The 17,442-nt window shown below is 45.0% G+C and overlaps 4 protein-coding genes and 2 long non-coding RNA genes across 7 annotated transcripts; 3 read left to right on the top strand and 3 right to left on the bottom strand.

The window, feature by feature from the left end:
• Positions 1 to 1,456: 1,456 nt before the first annotated feature.
• On the top strand, positions 1,457 to 6,062 carry LOC147960700 (uncharacterized). Its single transcript, XM_087533499.1, has 6 exons — positions 1,457 to 1,806; positions 2,529 to 4,122; positions 4,372 to 4,634; positions 5,271 to 5,415; positions 5,563 to 5,689; positions 6,028 to 6,062. Exons 1-6 carry the CDS (start codon positions 1,457 to 1,459, stop codon positions 6,060 to 6,062), a joined length of 2,514 nt encoding a protein of 837 aa, XP_087389625.1.
• A 347-nt stretch (positions 6,063 to 6,409) lies between these two features.
• On the bottom strand, positions 6,410 to 7,686 carry LOC125523316 (uncharacterized). Its single transcript, XM_048688364.2, has one exon. It carries the CDS (start codon positions 7,120 to 7,122, stop codon positions 6,496 to 6,498), a length of 627 nt encoding a protein of 208 aa, XP_048544321.1. The 5' UTR covers positions 7,123 to 7,686; the 3' UTR covers positions 6,410 to 6,495.
• Positions 7,687 to 7,826: 140 nt separating this feature from the next.
• On the bottom strand, positions 7,827 to 9,661 carry LOC125523315 (cation transporter HKT2;4-like). Its single transcript, XM_048688363.2, has 3 exons — positions 8,546 to 9,661; positions 8,236 to 8,466; positions 7,827 to 8,131 (listed from the first exon to the last, which is right to left on the bottom strand). Exons 1-3 carry the CDS (start codon positions 9,652 to 9,654, stop codon positions 7,945 to 7,947), a joined length of 1,527 nt encoding a protein of 508 aa, XP_048544320.1. The 5' UTR covers positions 9,655 to 9,661; the 3' UTR covers positions 7,827 to 7,944.
• On the top strand, positions 9,126 to 13,698 carry LOC147960699 (uncharacterized). Of its 2 annotated transcripts, XR_015609965.1 has the most exons (5): positions 9,126 to 9,250; positions 9,435 to 10,786; positions 11,507 to 12,288; positions 13,260 to 13,459; positions 13,568 to 13,698. It is a non-coding gene; the product is annotated as an uncharacterized LOC147960699 (long non-coding RNA). The 2 variants fall into 2 exon arrangements; XR_015609964.1 differs by having other exon boundaries at positions 9,435 to 12,288.
• On the bottom strand, positions 12,306 to 15,104 carry LOC125523314 (cation transporter HKT2;1). Its single transcript, XM_048688362.2, has 3 exons — positions 13,537 to 15,104; positions 13,182 to 13,409; positions 12,306 to 12,918 (listed from the first exon to the last, which is right to left on the bottom strand). Exons 1-3 carry the CDS (start codon positions 14,739 to 14,741, stop codon positions 12,717 to 12,719), a joined length of 1,635 nt encoding a protein of 544 aa, XP_048544319.2. The 5' UTR covers positions 14,742 to 15,104; the 3' UTR covers positions 12,306 to 12,716.
• Positions 14,545 to 17,132, top strand: LOC147960698 (uncharacterized). Its single transcript, XR_015609966.1, has 3 exons — positions 14,545 to 14,684; positions 15,607 to 15,807; positions 15,917 to 17,132. It is a non-coding gene; the product is annotated as an uncharacterized LOC147960698 (long non-coding RNA).
• Positions 17,133 to 17,442: the final 310 nt, after the last annotated feature.

The raw sequence follows: 17,442 nt of genomic DNA, 5'->3' as shown, positions 1-17,442 counted from the left end.
GATGATGTTGAAGGTATGGAGAAAGAGGACAACCTACAACGCATGTGAATGTTGTCAATGTTTTTTGTTGTAATTGAGTTGATTTTGAATAGACCTCTGCAGTGTGAATTAATTGATGTAACAAGCATTGTAATTCCCTTTAATTCAGTGAATGTATGCAAATTGATAAGTGAATTAATTGAAGTAAACGTCATTCATGTCAAGTATTTATTTTCTCTGCATTGTGACTTGAAATTTATCCGATATTGGCACCAATTGAATTGAAGAAAATTTGCAGCAGTTGAAAAATTCAGACAACAAGTACACTTTGAGCTATTGGCAAACAATATAGCATGATGTGTGCATCAGGAGTTCATGACACGTTCTTTTTCCTCCCTTCCTGTTGCGACAAATAAATTATGCATTGTTAAGTTGTATTTTTTTGTCGTTAGGTGGTATATGGATCTAGATGTAATTTTTACTATTTGTGGTATTTGTTGTACTGTCATGATTGAAGATGAATAGATTGAAAGTTTTTCTGCAATTTTTTTTGTAAACTTTCCTCTGGGCAGCATACGTATGTTCTTCACCAGACAAAACAAAAAATAGTAACTTGGAATAGTTCAAGCACAAAAGCAATCTTCTTGGAGGGATCGTGTGCCTGCTTTTATTCATGGAAATATTTTTAACAGGAGGGACACATGCATCAGATGAAATCATAGGAAGAGATCGAGTGGCAGATGCTTGCACAAATCAGATCCAATGCTATTGCATAAAACAAATCCCTTGCCTTAATGGATCAATTGTGATCATAAATTACACTCATTAATGGTATGATTCTAAAAATAATTAGTGATAAAATTCAGAATCTCACTCGCACTACTGGAAAACATGTCAGTGCAATACTCCTAGACACTTGCAACCAGACTACATAGCTGACAACTTGTTACTACTTATCTATTCATTTGTTTCTCTGCCTTTTCTGCTTTGCTCGGCTAAGTAAGACCACCACTGCAGAGTACTTCCTCTGCTTTGCTCGGCTAAGTTAGAGTACCAGACTGCACGCCGGAATCCCTCCTAAGCGGTGGTGCTACAGTGCCTAGTGGCGATTTGGGCGATTTGCCGGCGACTGGCGTCTATGTCGTGCTTCCCTTCCCGGTTCCCCCTGATCCCTTCTCCCCTCAGCTATCTTCTCTTCTGATCTGGTTTTCCTCTAGATTTCCCCTCTATCTCTTTCCCTTTCTCATGTATTGGTCTCCCTTCCTCTGTTATCTGTCTCGTCTTCGAATCCTACTTCTAAGTCATCTACTCTGTCCCAATAATCATGATTTCTTCTTCCTAGTGGTTTTCTATTCAATCCCCTCGGTCATCCCTTTCTTTTTCTGGTTGGAGCATGTTGTCGATGAAGCTATCCGGTGAGAGCCTTACTGCTTTTCCCGGGAAGACGGGAGGGCGCCTAGGTGTGGATTTGGCAGAGATGGAATGTTTCAAGGCGAGGGCGATGCAGATCATTCGCAAGTCGAGGGATCCGTCAAGATGTCTCGAGTTGATGCGAATTAAGGTGGGTTCATTACTGGATTCTGGTGGGTCTTCGGAACGAGGGATGTGCTCGTCGCGGGAAATTCCTCTTCCCCTGCAGGTTGGCACGACGACACTTGTGCTAAATGGAGCTCAGCTAGCTGCTCCTGAGATTGATATTACTGGGCGATGTCATGGAAATAAGCCTCTGGCTGGGTCTGATTCTAAAGCAGCAGAGGTGCAAGTGGATTTGGGGATGAATGATGCTGCGGTTGGCGTTGGTTCAGAGGGGCAGTGCCTTCTTCAACTGTGTGCTAATGCTGACCTGGGAATTCAACAATTTATGTTTTGCAATACAAAAGAACTGGATTGGATATGTGCGTGCATGTTTTCGGATACAAACATATCCAGTTATCGCTTTGTTCATGGAGTCCCGGTGGAAGAGGAGCCAGATCCAGGAGGATTTTGGTTGTCTGTTAAACATACAGTTAAAGTGCAGTTTCGGAGTTTGTTAACAAGTACATGGAAGAAGATCCAGCGGAATACAAAATGGGGTTTCTGGAAAAGCTCAAATAATATTAATACATGCTTCTTTGTTCGTTGTGGGCAGGATACTGATAATAGAATTATGGCAAGAATTCTGATCGAAGTAACTAGAGTGAACAATGTGACAGAGTTTTCTTTGTCTCAAGGATGTAGTGGTGTGGGGATACAGAGTATTGTTGTGATCGATGGTACAGCAGGATCGGCGGCATCCCTTGAGGATGACCGCCGGAACCAATGAATATTCTCTGCCTGAACTGTCGCGGAATTGGGCAACCGGAGATAGTTCGTGAAATCTGTGACCTGATTAGGTTACATCGCCCGGCCTTAGTTTTTCTCTTGGAGACTAAGGTCTCAGATAAGAGAGCTCAGGAGTTGAGGCATCGCTTGGGATTCAGCAATGCTTTCGGTGTTAAAGCAAGGGGGCTGAGTGCTGGTCTTGTTCTTTACTAGAATAATGATTCTAGTGTTTCGTTGAAATCTTTCAGTGACTCGCACATTGATGTATTTGTGTGCAATGAAGAGACAGGGGAAAAGGAATGGCGTTTCACTGGGTTTTATGGGGAGCCAACAAGAACCAAGAGGAAGAATAGTTGGGAATTAATACAGTTTATGCGAAGAGAATATGATCACCCATGGCTGTGTGCGGGGGATTTTAATGAAATTCTTGATGCATCTGAACAGTTTGGAGGCAATGACAGGGAAGAATGGAAGATGGAAGGATTTAGAGATACTGTTGATTACTGTCGCTTCACTGATTTGGGCTTCTCTGGTCTCCCATATACATGGGATAACCGACAGCAAGGACAAAACAATGTAAAAGTTCGCCTAGATAGAGGACTAGCTGATGACAAGTTTTTAGATCTATTTGATGACACTTCGGGGCGGCACATTCAGACCTCTGTGTCTGATCATTGCGCACTTGTATTAACGACTAATAGATCAGCTTGGTTACGAAATAAAGGACGAAACAAACCGTTTCGCTTCGAAAATGCCTGGACTCGCCACGAGAGGTATGAACAAGTGGTGGAAGAAGGATGGCATCCGCAAGCTAATGATCTGGCCGGCGTTTATGATGCGCTGAATGGTGTGCGACGTAGTCTGCAGAAATGGAGCCGGGAGGAGTTTGGTTCGGTGGAGAAACAACTTAAAATGATGAGAGAAAAATTGGAAAGGCTAAGAGCAGTCTCTTTAGGAACTGGGCCAACTCTAGCTGAACGAGACCTTCTCAAACGTATATCGGAGTTGCTGGCCAGAGAGGAGGCTCTCAAGAAGCAACGGTCCAGGGTTTTGTGGCTGCAGGAAGGTGATAGGAACACTGAGTTCTTCCATGCTAAGATGAAAGAAAGATCACGTACAAATAAAATTAAGTCATTGCGGAAGCCAGATGGTACGGTTGCGACCGAGCAACACGAGTTGGAAGCAATTGCTATGAATTTTTACATAGATCTGTTTACGGCACAGCAAGAGACTCATCCGGAGCTAGCAACAGAGTTGGTTCAGTGTAAAGTTTCACAAGAAATGAATGAAAAGCTGTGTTCTGTTATCACAAACGAGGAGATTGAAAGAGCTCTTTTCATGATGCATCCAAACAAGTCCCCAGGTCCAGATGGTTTTACAGCAGGTTTTTACATTCACCATTGGCATCTTTTGAAAGATGTTGTTTGCAATGCTGTGCGTACTTTTCTTGAAGGCGGTGATATGCCGGAGGTGGTTAATTCTACTGTTTTGGTCCTTATTCCAAAAATAAAAAATCCGCAAGACCTTACACAGTACAGGCCAATCTCATTGTGTAACGTGCTCTATAAACTAGCTTCAAAAGTTCTTGCTTTGAGGCTAAGACCAGTACTGCATCATATCATCGCGGAAGAACAAACAGCGTTTGTCCAAGGACGATTGATTTCAGACAATGTTCTTACGGCTTATGAGTGTATTCACTACCTCAAGAAGAAAAAGGGCAAATCTGGTGATGTGACAGTTAAGTTGGACATGGCCAAGGCATATGATAGGGTGGAATGGTCTTATCTACGTGCGATGATGAACAAGTTGGGATTTGCAGAAGCATGGATCGATAGAGTTATGGTATGTGTGCAGTCAGTATCTTTTTCTGTGCGCGTGAATGGGCAATTTTCTTCCACTTTCAGACCCACTCGAGGAATTAGGCAGGGCGATCCAATATCTCCCTACTTATTTCTTATTTGTGCGGAAGGATTGAGTTGTTTGCTGAAATTTAAAGGTCCGGTACATCTTCCTCGAGGTGTAAGAGTTGGCGTTCATGCTCCATGGGTCTCACACCTACTATTCGCCGATGATTGCTTGGTCTTTACACAGGCTACGGTTGAGGCTGCCACTAGGCTGCATAACATTTTGGACATCTATAAAACAGCTTCTGGTCAGATAGTCAACCGTAGTAAATCAGCCATTTTCTTTAGCGCAAACTGTACTGATGAGACAAAGGCAATGGTCCATGTGAATATGGAGATTGAGACGGAAGCATTAGTTGAGAAGTACCTTGGACTACCAACCGCCATTGGTAAATCTTCTGATGTACAGTTTGAGCACATAGCAACAAATATTCGAAAATTGGTGAATGGGTATGTTCCTAAACTCTTAAGCAGTGCGGCAAGGGAAGTTTTGATTAAAGCGGTATGCCAAGCTATCCCAACTTATTCTATGAGCTGCTTTAGACTTTCCAAGAAATTGTGCAAGAAATTAACCAATATTGTGGTCCGCTTCTTTTGGGGGGGAGATGATAATAAGAGGAAATTGCATTGGAAGAAGTGGAAGGATATTGCAATACCTAAAGGAGAAGGAGGGATGGGTTTTAGGGATTTCGAATTATTCAACCAGGCTATGCTGGCGAAACAAGGCTGGAGGTTGCTTACATCACCAGATTATCTATGCGCTAGAGTCTTAAAGGGTAAGTACTATCACGATCATGAATTTATGTCAGCTAAGAACAAAAGAGGATCCTCGCATATTTGGAGAGCCATTCTTCATGGCAGAGAGGGTCTAAAATTAGGCCTGATAAAGAGGGTTGGTGATGGTTCTTCTATTCACCCATGGGAGGATCCATGGATTCCTTTTAACCATGATTTCAAACCCCTAATTCAGCTTCTTGATGCAGCTATCAGTAGGGTGGAAGAATTGATTGACGCAGACAATGGTGAATGGAATATGAATTTGATTAATGCAAATTTTGTGGAACCGGATGTTAGTGTAATATGCAGGATTCCGATTAGTAATTCAGCTGAGGATATTTGGGCTTGGCAACCAGAAAAAAATGGTCATTTCACTGTGAAATCGGCATATAGAGTTCTTGTCTCTAAAAGTCGTCAAACTTACCAGCCCGGGTCTAGCATCAATCAGGAGAAGGTATGGAAGAAAATGTGGAAACTTGAGGTCCCTCCCAAGGTGAAGAATTTCTGGTGGCGTATTATCCATGACTTTATACCCTGTCGTGCCGTTTTGAAGCGACGACATATGAAACGTATTGATTTCTGTGACACTTGTGGTCAACAGAAAACTACAATGCATGCTATCTTTGATTGCACTTGGGCAAGGATCTTCTGGGAGCAGGTGAAGTCCCTAACTGGCATAAAAATTCCTGACCTACATCCACACTCTTGGATGTTCGATGTGGTGGATGGTACAAAGATACCCCAATCTGAAGCTTGTATAATTTTAAGTGGAGCATGGGCGATCTGGACTGAACGAAATGCAAGAAAGCATGGAGAGTCTGGGCGCTGTATCATGCAATCAGTAAGATGGGTGATAGACTCGGTAATGGACTCAACAAGTGCTGGAAAAGTAAGCAAGCCGAAGCAATCAAAACAAATAAAATGGAATCCACCTGATGAAGGCGTGATGAAGATTAATGTAGATGCATCCTTTGATGATGTTTCCTGTCAAGGTTCGACTGGGCTGGTTATTCGGGATAGGGAGGGTGCATTACTTCGTGCACAAGCCTTTGGTATAATTTTGCAGCTAGCTCACAGTCCATGGAAGCAGAAGCAATTTGAGATGGGGTTCGAATGGCTATTGAGAGAGGTTTCAGCAGAGTTGAGGTGGAAACTGATGCTCAAGCTATTGTTAAGTTGTGGGAGTCAGATACCTTCGATCGTTCGGAGATAACTGCCATTCTTCAAGAGATCAGGGAGCTTTCTGATCAATTTGAGAGTTTTAGGCTGAAATTCGTACGTAGAGAAGCTAATGAAGCGGTTCATTTATATGCGAAGCAGGCGACAAGTGTTAGGAGAAGATGTTTATGGCTTAATTACACTCCTGTTTTCCTAATGAACACGTTGTATCATGACTGTATGCCTGCTTAAGTAAGCAATAAAACTCTTTTATGTTGCAAAAAAAAAAAGACTGCACGCCGGAAGAACTTTCTTCTTCTCTTCCTCCTCGGACCACTTCACTTGAGCACACGTCCGTGGATATGCTACACATGCATCACTTGTACGTCTCCATGTCCCGTCGACGAGCCATCGCAATGAGCTGAGCTTGAGCACGCCATGCTTCTTGTCTTGCTTCCAGCAGCTCATGCGGGGACTTGGTCACGTCGGAGGGGTCGATGTAAGGGTCGTTGAACTGCACGGTGTCCACCATCCGCTCCACCTTCCGCCGGGCCTCTGCTCTGCTGCGCTCGATGTCACGCCGGCGGCTGGCCTCTTCTTCGGCGGCGGCAGGGCGAGCCCAAGCCTTGGCGAGGCGAGCATTCTCGATCAGTTCGCGCATGCTGATCGGCGGCTTCGGTTGCGTCGCGCTTGCCGGAGATTCGGCGACCTGGTTCTTGGGACTTTTCGGACCCTTGCCGCTGGTGGGACACGGAAGGTTGATCTCGGCGGCGACCGCGACGCGGAGCTCGCCGCCGGGGCAGACTCCGCGTACGCGCTTCGCCGGCGGCTGCGGCTGCGATCTGTCGCGCACGGACATGGGACGCTTCGGCCTCTTGGCAGCGGCGGGGTTCGCCATCAGGGCAGGGTTCACGCGCACACGGGAAGAGCACGAGTGAAGGTCGGCGGCGGCGGCGCTACGGCGCGGGGGCAGAGACGGCGGGAGCACCGTGGTGCCGCCCATGGTCACGGCCGTGGAATCGCGAGAGCAACAGATCAGACGCAGCGGGAGGGAGCAAGAGGACGCGGATCGTGATCCTGGGGCAAGAAGGCGAGCTCGCCGGATCGGAGGTCGGGAAGCGGGAGGGGCAAGAAAGGGTTGGAACCGGTGGTGTGGCGGCAAAGGAGTAGTAAACCGGATTCTCGATGGGGATTGAATCCGAGTTGGGCCCTGAGACGCGCTGTTGGGAACGCGCTTCGATTTTCTGCGATTTCGTCCAACAACAATTCGAAAGGGCTAAGCTTCTCCAAACTCAAAGCCCAAATTAAAATCTCGAAAGCCCGTCGCGGCCCAAACCGGACACACGGCCGCCGCAGCAGAGATGGCCGCCGGAGTCAACGCCGATGGTCCTGATCCGGCCGGCACAACAGCCTCCGCCCCCAGCCGCTGAAGACGGCGCCGACTCCGAGGACCACGTGGGCTGCGGCGACAAGCCCCGGTGGCATTCTCAGCCGTGGCCGGCGACGGGAGCCACCTCGAGCCGTTCGCTGGGAGCATGCCCGCTGCGGGAGGCGAAGGGAGAGCTCCGGCGTGTTGCGGGGCACCGGCAGCGATGTTACACGGCCTCGAGCTCGGAGGTAGCCCGCCGCTCGGTAACCTCCACCACCCTGTAACTGTAAGCGCCTGTATTTGTGGCTTTTGTATTTTGTGTACAGACTACAGAAGCATACATAATTGCACATACAGAAGCATTATTCAGGACCAATTTCTTGCGAATTTACACCAGGATTGAAGAGCACAACGAGGAAAAATGGCCGGGCAATCCGATGGCGTTGGCGCAACGGACTAGCTCCTCTGCCTGTGGAAGCATTTGAGCCTCCCGCAGAGCATCACCAGGACAAGAACCACCTTCCCCTGGTCGCTCCACCACCCGGAGAAGCTGTAGGGCATGTCCTGGCAGACGCTCTGCTTCTCCGCGTGCGGCAGCCTCGCGCAGCTGTAACCGGTGGACAGTCCTACGTTCCTGTACGCGCTGCACGCACGCGTGGAAATCGATTCAGTCACAACACAAGCAGTTCCTGAAGAATTATGAGAGCACTAAAGTTTCAGAAGATTTTCATATGTTCGGCTAGTTACCTTATGACCTCGAAGATCATGTTGAATGTGGAGAAATTGAGGGGGTCGGCGGAGAGCGATCTCCTCTCGGTGATGCAGGCCAGCATTATCAGCACTGCGGTGCAGGCTAGTGGTGAAAACAGCATTTTATTCAGCGACATTCTTCTCTTGTTTGCCCCATCCTTGTGTTCTGTGATGCCCCTCTCGGCACCTTCATGCAGTGAGAGAAATGATGTCGAGGCCGGGATGCACCTGAAAATGCACAGATACTTGTTGATTGTTCTTGTGGTTGTTTGCCTGCCAACAAGAACTTTGAGTGCGCGGAACTTACATCATGGCGATGAATAGTATTAAAACCGCAGGAGCGACGAGGGAGCAGTCAATGGAATTCTCCCCTGCCTGCCTTGTGTTCACCGCCATGAACAATGCGTTGGTGATCTTCTGATTGGGGGTCAGCCCCGCAAACACTGCGGATTCCCAGTTCAAGCAGCAGAAAAACGTGACGGGCACGGCTATGAGAGCAGCGACCGATGCTGCAAGGAATACTGTCTGCTTGTTAGGCAGCAAGTGGTTAGAACCCAAGGCCTTTGTGTTGTTCATCATGAACTCCAACTCTTCAGGTTTAGCTCTGGTTATTCTTAGTCCTCTCAGTGCCCATATCATCAGCCTCAGAAACACAGGAAGCAGGGTGTTGCCTGCAAGAATCTGGCCAGTGAGTAGCAGGAGGAGGCCCTGGTTTGAGGAAAAAACCGCCATGCTCTCGTTCGTCGGAATTAGCCCTCCGTTGGTGAAAGAAGAGACGGTGACTGATATCGAGAAGAGCATGGTATTGATACTTTTCCTTGTTAGCACATCTCTTGCAGTTGAAACATGTGCTACGTACAAGAACACCAATAGAGAACCTACAAGAAGAATCAAGACCATGTATGCCAACAGCACAAATCCTATGTATTTGCGGCAACTCTTCTTGAGGCTAGTGGTATTAATTGATGGTGTTGCCGGGATTGCCTCTTCTATCTGCGACTCATCTTGCACGGTAACCGATGTAACTCTACTATCTTCAGGGTCATGCTTGTTTTGCTTGCTCAACTCATGAATATGGCCAAGCAGGGAAACAAACATCTCACTTCCTAACAACATCAAGAGAGTTAGGATAACTACTTGAGAGGTAGAAAGATCCTCCATTTTGATGGTAGCTAATCCTGTAACTGTGACTGCAGATGTCGAAAGGAAAAATATATCGACATAGCGAGGACTGTAGTTAGGGTTGCTTGGCTTCAGGGCCATCAAGGCAGCAAAGCCAAGTACATCAATGACAACAAAATAGGACAAGTGAATCAAAAGTGGGCTAAGATGGAAAGCAATGAACTGAAAAATGAACACAGATGAATTGCTGATATGCCTTGCCGAACTAAGAAAAGTATGCAGCCGGACAGGCATTGGAGTTAGATAGATGGCAGTGTGCCTCTATATCTTTGATGTATGTGCCTTGATTCAGCAGGCAACTACAAGTACAAGTGAGCAATGGAAGTATATATACAGCCCGGTCAAAGTTAGTGGACAAGCAGACATGGACAATGCGGTTTGAGATGCCTTCCATATTTTCCTTTGGAAAAAAAGATACCTTTCAGAACTTAATGCTATGCATGCGGGCGTGCAGATCGAGCTTAGAAAAAGAACAGTTTGAATGCGTGGTAAATTTTTGTCCCACCATTTGCCAATTGTCATCTTTCTAACGTCAACCATGACCAGCTCACCAGAGTAGGCAAGTGAAAGTGTTGTTTACATAGAAGGCAATTTGCCAATTGCCATGCCACTAAGGCAACCTTGATCGGGTGGTGTAACAGCTCGTATGTTCTGGTTGTGGAATTTCCTGGAAGCTATGCTAAACTTTTTTTGGATGGATGTAAGAGCACCTCTGAATTTCGCGTTGTAAAGTGCAAACAAGAATGTGCATAGAGCGATTTTGGTACTTTACCTTTGGCTCTTTCCTTGAAGATGTCCAGCAATAATGAGTCAGAAAGTGATTGCAGCTGCTATGCTACAAGGACATAGAGCATGTTTAGCTGTAATGGAACTCATGGCTAGGAAGTATTCTATGCCATGCTTCAAGGGAAATGTACAGACACAAGTGGACAAGAACCTTTCTCAGTTAGTCCCTTTGTAGTCAGTTCCCTGCTGACCATGGTACATCACAAATCCAGGATACAGTTACATCTTGATTGGTCCTAAGCTGAGGAGGTAAGATGAGTCCCGAGGTTATTTTAGTGCATGCGGCTAGGATTTCTCTACTCAAATTGGTGCTCAAATGGAGAGTGTTGCTTGATTGGCATCTTGAGGTAAAACCTGTAAATGTTACTGACTGAAGATGCTAATGGATTCACCTCACTTTGGAAGAGGACCCCAGAGAAGGTTCACTGAACTCAATAGCTTACCCCTTTGCATGATTTGGCGTTTGTTGTGACTTTGGCTTATATGATGGCCTTTCGTGTTCTGTTTGTACAATTATTTCTTCAAGTGAATCATTTGTGCGGTACTCAGACTGGATAGCGCCTCAACAAAATATACCGAGGTATTGTTCATTATTTCCATGCAGACTTTAGGGTTCGATTCCATAATCAACTAACCTTTGTTCAAAGCCATCAAGGAAACAAAACCAAGTACGTCGATGAAAAAAAATTAGGACAAGTAAATCAAAAGCAAGCTAAGATCGAAAGCAATGGACTGAAAAATAAACACAGATGAGCTGATGATATGCAGCTGGCTAGGCATTGGAGTTAAATGGAGTGGTTCGAGCTCTTTATAGTGTATGTGCCTGGCATTTACAAGTGAAATTTTACCAATGGAGTATTGGAGTATATCATCAGTTCTTAAATTTTAATCTTCAGAAAAAGATACATTTCAGAATTTAATGTTATGTCTTAGGAGCATGCACCAACATGCTCAAATGCACGGTAAAGCAGCATAGAAAGAACAGTTTGCATGTGTACTAAAATTTTCTCTCACCATTTGCCAATTGTCATTTTTCGGGTAACCATGACCACGTCACCAGATTAGCCAAGTGAAGGCTTTGCTTCCAGACGAAGACAAATTGCCAATTGCCATCCCGCCAAGAGCAACCTCGACCAGGTCACCAGAGTAGACAAGTGAAAGTGTTACTTACATATATGTAGAGAAATAATGGCACAACATCTAATAAGTGCTACTGGTAGTGGAGTTTCCAAAAAGTTATGCCAAACTTTTATTTAATATTTAAATCGATATAAGAGCATCTCTGAATTTCACAATGCAGAAAAAAAAAGAATTTCACAATGCAAACAAGAATGTGCAGAAGATGATTATGGAACTCTGCAGTTGGTTCTTCCCTTGAAGATGCCCAGCAGTGATGGTCAGAAAAGCGATTGTGGTGCTATAAAATAAGATGATGACACGCTGCATGTTTAGCTGTGACCGAACTCATGGCCAGGAAGTGTTCTAATGCCATGCTTCAAGGGGCATGCATAGGCCACCAGTGGACAGGAAACTTCCCTCAGTTAGTCACTTTCTAGTCTGTTGCTTGCTAGCCATGGTACATCATAAATGAGGCATGCCGTTGTTACGTCTTGATTGATCCTGAGCTGAAGAGGTAAGATGAGTCCAAAGGCTATTCTTGCGGATACGACTGGGACTTCTAATAGGGCCGACATACTCAAATGATATTTTTTCGGATGGAAAGTCATTGCTCACTGAAAATCGAGGTAAACCTGTTATTGTTATTGATATGAAGATGCTAACGAGTAGTTACTTTGGAAGAAGACACCAGACAAGGTTCAGTGAACTCAATAACCCGCAACTGAATGGCTCTATCGCTTTGCATGATTTGTGTGTTCGCTATGACTTTGCCTTCCCTGGTGGCCTTCCGTGATCTGCGTGTACAATTATTTCTTCGCATGAATTGATCATCACATGTTCACGTCCCGAAGAAATTATGCGTTAGTGCAAAACTCAGACGTGTTAGCTGGATCTTCATGCTTGCTCTGCCTGTTGACTAGAATTGTGGAACACCTTTTGAAGATCTCAACAAAATATACCAAGGTATTGCTCATTATTTTAATTCAAACTTCAGGCTTTGAGTTTCGATAATTAAGTAACTTTTTTCTAGTTTCTCCCGGAACTTCTGTGTAGTATGTACTACAATGATAGAGCAACATTAGCTGTGCTTATAAATAGGGTGTCAAGGCCCACAAGTTTTTTCTATATTGTAAATTGTGTGAAGTAATAGTGTAATACTAACCCTGCCCTAACAATAAGAATAAGAATTCAATTGTCTTTCCGCTGCAACTCTACGGAACACACGTCAAGATGCCACACATTGATAGATAATTTCCATTGCATGCCCAACATCCACCAACATATTTTTTTTCATCCATTGATCCAGCTAGAAACCTGATTCATCTTGCAAGTACGCGACAGTTATACCAGTTTGGCACACTTGCCTTTGCAATTAGTCTTGGCCAACTGTATCATACTTTCCAGGATTTACCCGTGGACACTGCGAACACCTTAAGCCTTCCATAGAGCATGACCAAGACTAGCAGAAACTTTCCTCCGTCACTCCACCATCCAGAAAAGCTGTATGGCATGTCCTGGCAGATGATCTCTGGGTGCAGCTGATGCAGCCTAGAACAACTGTAACCAGTGGATAGCCCAACGTTGCCGTATGCACTGCAAAACAAAGCATACAAAATTAATTTCCTTATTACTGAAATGCATTCACGAGTTAGATTTTGCCATCTAAGTTAGTTTAGTGCCGTGTTTAGCTCTTGCAGACACAAAGTGCTCTGTTTATGAATTAACTTCATTCTTATGTTATGCTGCAATTGCCATTTATGTCTAGTCTACGGTACCATTGCCTTGCTAACTTTTCTCCATCTTTAGTTAGGGAGAGTGATGTAAGTTTTTTTTTATCACATGAAAGAATAACACACCTGATGACCTCAAATATCATGTTCAAGGTGGAGAAGTTGAGTGGATCGCTTCTGAGCCTTCTCCTTTCAATGATGCAGGCAACTATCACAAAGATGATGTTACACCCGAGCGGTGAGAATGCCAAATTCTGCACCAACAACCCTCTCTTGCCTTTCCCTTTCGTGTTCTCATTGGTGGTTTTAGTGTCTCCACTGGGTGGTGCAAATGTTGCTGATGATGGCAAATACCTGAGACCAAGAAGTAAATTACCGCACATGAATTTGAGATTCCAAAGCCAGTAAGTTGTACCTACTTATCAAATGATTCGAAATGAAACATCAAATTAAATGAAGTGCCATGCAGTAATGAACTTACAACATGCCGATGAATAATACTACAATGGCAGGGGACATGAGCGAGCAGTCAATGGAATTCTCCCCAGAGTGCCTCGCATTCACCACCATGAAGAATGCATTGACTGTCTTCTGATAAGAGCCGAGCCCATCAAACACTGAAGAGTTCCAGTCAACAGAGCAAAACAGCGTGACCCCAGCTGCTACAATGCCGATGACCGTCGAGGAGAGAAACACAGTCGGCAACCTAGGAAGCAAATTAGCAAAATGCACTTCCTCAGGGTTCTTGGTCATGAGCCTCAGCTCCTTCACCTTTGTGAGCTTCCCCAGGAACCATACCAGTAGCCTCAGGAAGAGAGGGAATAATGTGTTGCCTGCGAGCATCTGGCCACTGAGCAGCAACAAGAGGCCTGAATTCTTTGAGAAGATGACCATGTTCTCATTTGTGGGCACGAGTCCTGCATTCGCACAGGAGGCGACGGTGACTGATAGTGAGAAGAGCACGATGTTGATCCCTTTCTTGTTCAGTGGGGCACTTGCAGTTGGCACATGAGTTATATACAGAAAAACCAGCACAAAACCCAAGACATGGATCACGGCGAAGTACCCAAAGACCACATATCCTAAGCACTTGACAGACCTACTCCTCTTCAACTCTGTACATTTCTTTGGTGGAATTGCATGAGAAGCGTCTTCAAGCTGCGACTCATCACATAGTGCCATGCTGTTGGCCAAGTCTAGCACTTCAAGCTCGACCGGAACTGAGCTGATCTTCACGCTCGGAAGATCTTGCATGTCTTGATGGTTCACTCTAAGCATGAGGCCTAAGAGTGAAACAAAGATCTCCCCTCCTACAAGCATGAGCAGTGTTAGGACCACAATCTGAGAGCTCGAGAGGTCCTCCATCTTGACGGTGCTGAGGCCAGAAACTGTTAGAGCAGAGGTTGACAAGTACAACATGTCAATATAAGGAGGGCTGAACTCAGGATTGCTTGGTTTCAGCGATATCAAGAGGACTGAACCAAGTATAGCAATGGCAAGGAAGTAGGACAGTTGGATCCAGAATGGATGAACATGCAATGCGACGAATCGATAGATGAAAACTATCGAATCAATGACATATCTACTGATACGGCTGAAGCTATGCAGCTTGATATGGATGAAATCCTGGTAAAATCTTTTCACCCGACCCATGGTGCTATGTACGAGTGTGAGAAACAAATGCATATGTCTGTGACAAGATAGGTCTCATACTGGTGCTACTTATATGTGTGCACTGCATCATTGGCTTGGTACCATGAGCAGCTCAATCTAGTCCTAAGATTCTAGTTCTGGTTTAAATAATAATCATAGGTCGGCAAGCCCACTACAATCATTTTATTCTCAATCAATCAATACTATATTATTTCTTTGAGGTCTTTTCCAAGATAAACATTGTCACTCACAATCATACACTTAATTATGTGTGCCTTCATTCACAATAATGCATTCTTGTTTATTGGAGGTTGACGAAGCGTAATATCCACTAGCATTTCGAGTATGTCCCATGTGCAACTGCAGGAGTGTGTGGCCATACAGACCAATCAGGAGGAAGAACCTTCAATAATTGCAGGTAGTCTGTCCGTAGTCAGACTACGTCGTGCATGCCCCATGTTAGCAACTTCATGGTGTAGCAGACTAGGATCAAAGCATCTTCCATTTGCTTGGTCAAAGAGTGTAGGATATAGTAGAAGGATACATGCCAAGTTGCTGCTTTGCATAATTTGCACTAGGGTGTTCTTTCAGTTGAGCTCAGGGCAGCCGGCCGGTGAGTGATTCGTACGGTGCACATGCGTGTCCGCCTTCAATTCGCCGCTGCCAGGTCTCAGAAAATGTATCCATTGAGGCCCTTTTTATTTCTCTATTTTGGATATCACCACGCTCTGTAGTGCTCTGCTTTCAGTTTCTTGTATCAAACTGTGATGGTGGTTTTGGGTGTTGGTTTAGTAAGTTGCTTGAGATGGTTGCACATGTTTATTCGACTATTTCACGACATTACGACTTGAGCCTCCCTCTGCCAAGTTTTCTGTTAATTTTTTCTTCTTGGACGCAGATCCTGCAGGTACTGCACATGTTCTCAGGAAATTGTTCTGAAGTTGGATTGGTGATCATGCTGAGTGAAAAATCTCATTCTTCAGTTTATTCTATGATGGCGCTGATAAGTGCAGCTGTGGAAGGTTGCACTTGCATCCCACAGTACTTGGTATACCAGTCCTCAATCAAGTTGCTGTTGTTCATAGCAACACTCAGGAAGGTTAGGTTACATGGTACTGTATGAGCAGCGTAGCTTTTTTGTTACGTTACATTTCAACGAACGATTACATTTAAAAAGCAGGGCTGAACTCAGGACTGCTTGATTTCAGCGGCATCAAGAGGACTGAACCAAGTATAGCAATGGCAAGGAAGTAGGACAGTTGGATCCAGAAGGGATGAACCGACGAACCGATAGATAAAAACTATCGATATCGACGACATATCTACTGATGCGACCGAAGCTATGCAGCCTGATATGGATGAAGTCCTGGTAAAATCTTTTCAACCTTATGTGGATGCTGCCTGGTGGCTTTATTAATTTAAAGCCGGACGCTTCTAGCATCTTCGTTCTAAAAAAAAAACTTTTCACCCGACCCATGATATGATATGAGTGTGAGAAACAAATGCATACATCTGTGATAAAAATAGGCCTCATACTGGTGCTACTTATATGTGTGGACTGCGTCATTAGCTTGGTATCATGAGGAGAGCAATTTAATCCTATGATTCTTGTTCTGATTTAAAAATTAATCATAGGACGACACGTCCTCTGCAATCATGATTATTCTCAATCAATACATAGCATGTTATTTCTTTGAGGTATTTTCCTAGGAAACCGTTGTTACTCACAATCATACATTTAACTGTGTGTGCCTTGATTCACAATAATCAGAATAATGTGTTGACATTTATTGGATGTTGACGAAGTGTATTATCCACTAGCATTTCGGGTATGTCCCATGTGCAACTGCAGGAGTGTGTGGCCATACAGACCAATCAGGAGGGAGAACCTTCAATAATTGCAGGTAATCTGTCCTTAGTCAGACTACGTCGTGCATGCTCCATCATGCTGTAGTAGACTAGGATCAAAGCATCTTCTGTTTGCTGGTCAAAGAGAGTAGGAGATAGGAGTACAGGCTAAGTTGCTTCCTTGCATAATTTGCACTCGAGTGTTCTTTTGAGCCAAGGGCAGGCGGTCGGTGAAGGATTGGTACGGCGCTGCCTGGTCTCGGAAATATGTATCCATTGAGGCCCTTTTTATTTCTCTATTATTGGATACCACCATGCTCTGTAGTGCTCTCTTTTCAGTTTCTCATATCAAACTGTTAGGGCGTGTTTGGTTGCCGTTGTCAACAGTTCCTGCATCGCATGCACTTCTCAACCCAGTCTGGTTGAGTAAAAACAGGCCTAATACGCCATATGCAACTTGATTGGTTGCCTGCATCCCTAGTCCCTGCATTAGGTAATACGCAAGTGCACTTTGTTTGGTTGGCTGCATTGGCCCTAGCGGCACATGAACACGGCGTTTGGTTGCATACGGCATACATGTTGTGCTTACCTTATACCCTAGTTGGTGAGCTTACCCACAATGATCACACCTAGCACACCAACGCCACAACACAGCAATGGTGACGAACTGGGCGAAGATGATGAAGTTCTTCAGCTTTAGGCCGAACTGACGATCCACCTTAGGAGCTTCCACTTTGACAGCTCCAACCTTGGCACTGTCGATACTGCTGCCTCCGTGCTTTCGCACCCAGGCAGAGTAAGCTTGTTCTGCTGCCTGCTTAGTCTTGAACACTCTATAGTTCCTGTTGCTATACGATGCCACTTGTGCATTGGCTTCTTCCCATGA

Source organism: Triticum urartu, chromosome 7A, assembly GCF_056163025.1.
Source record: "Triticum urartu cultivar PI428250 chromosome 7A, HENAU_Tu73, whole genome shotgun sequence".
NCBI lineage: Eukaryota > Viridiplantae > Streptophyta > Magnoliopsida > Poales > Poaceae > Triticum > Triticum urartu.
The sequence above is the reverse complement of the archived record's forward strand: the minus strand, read 5'-3'. Positions and strand labels throughout refer to the sequence as shown.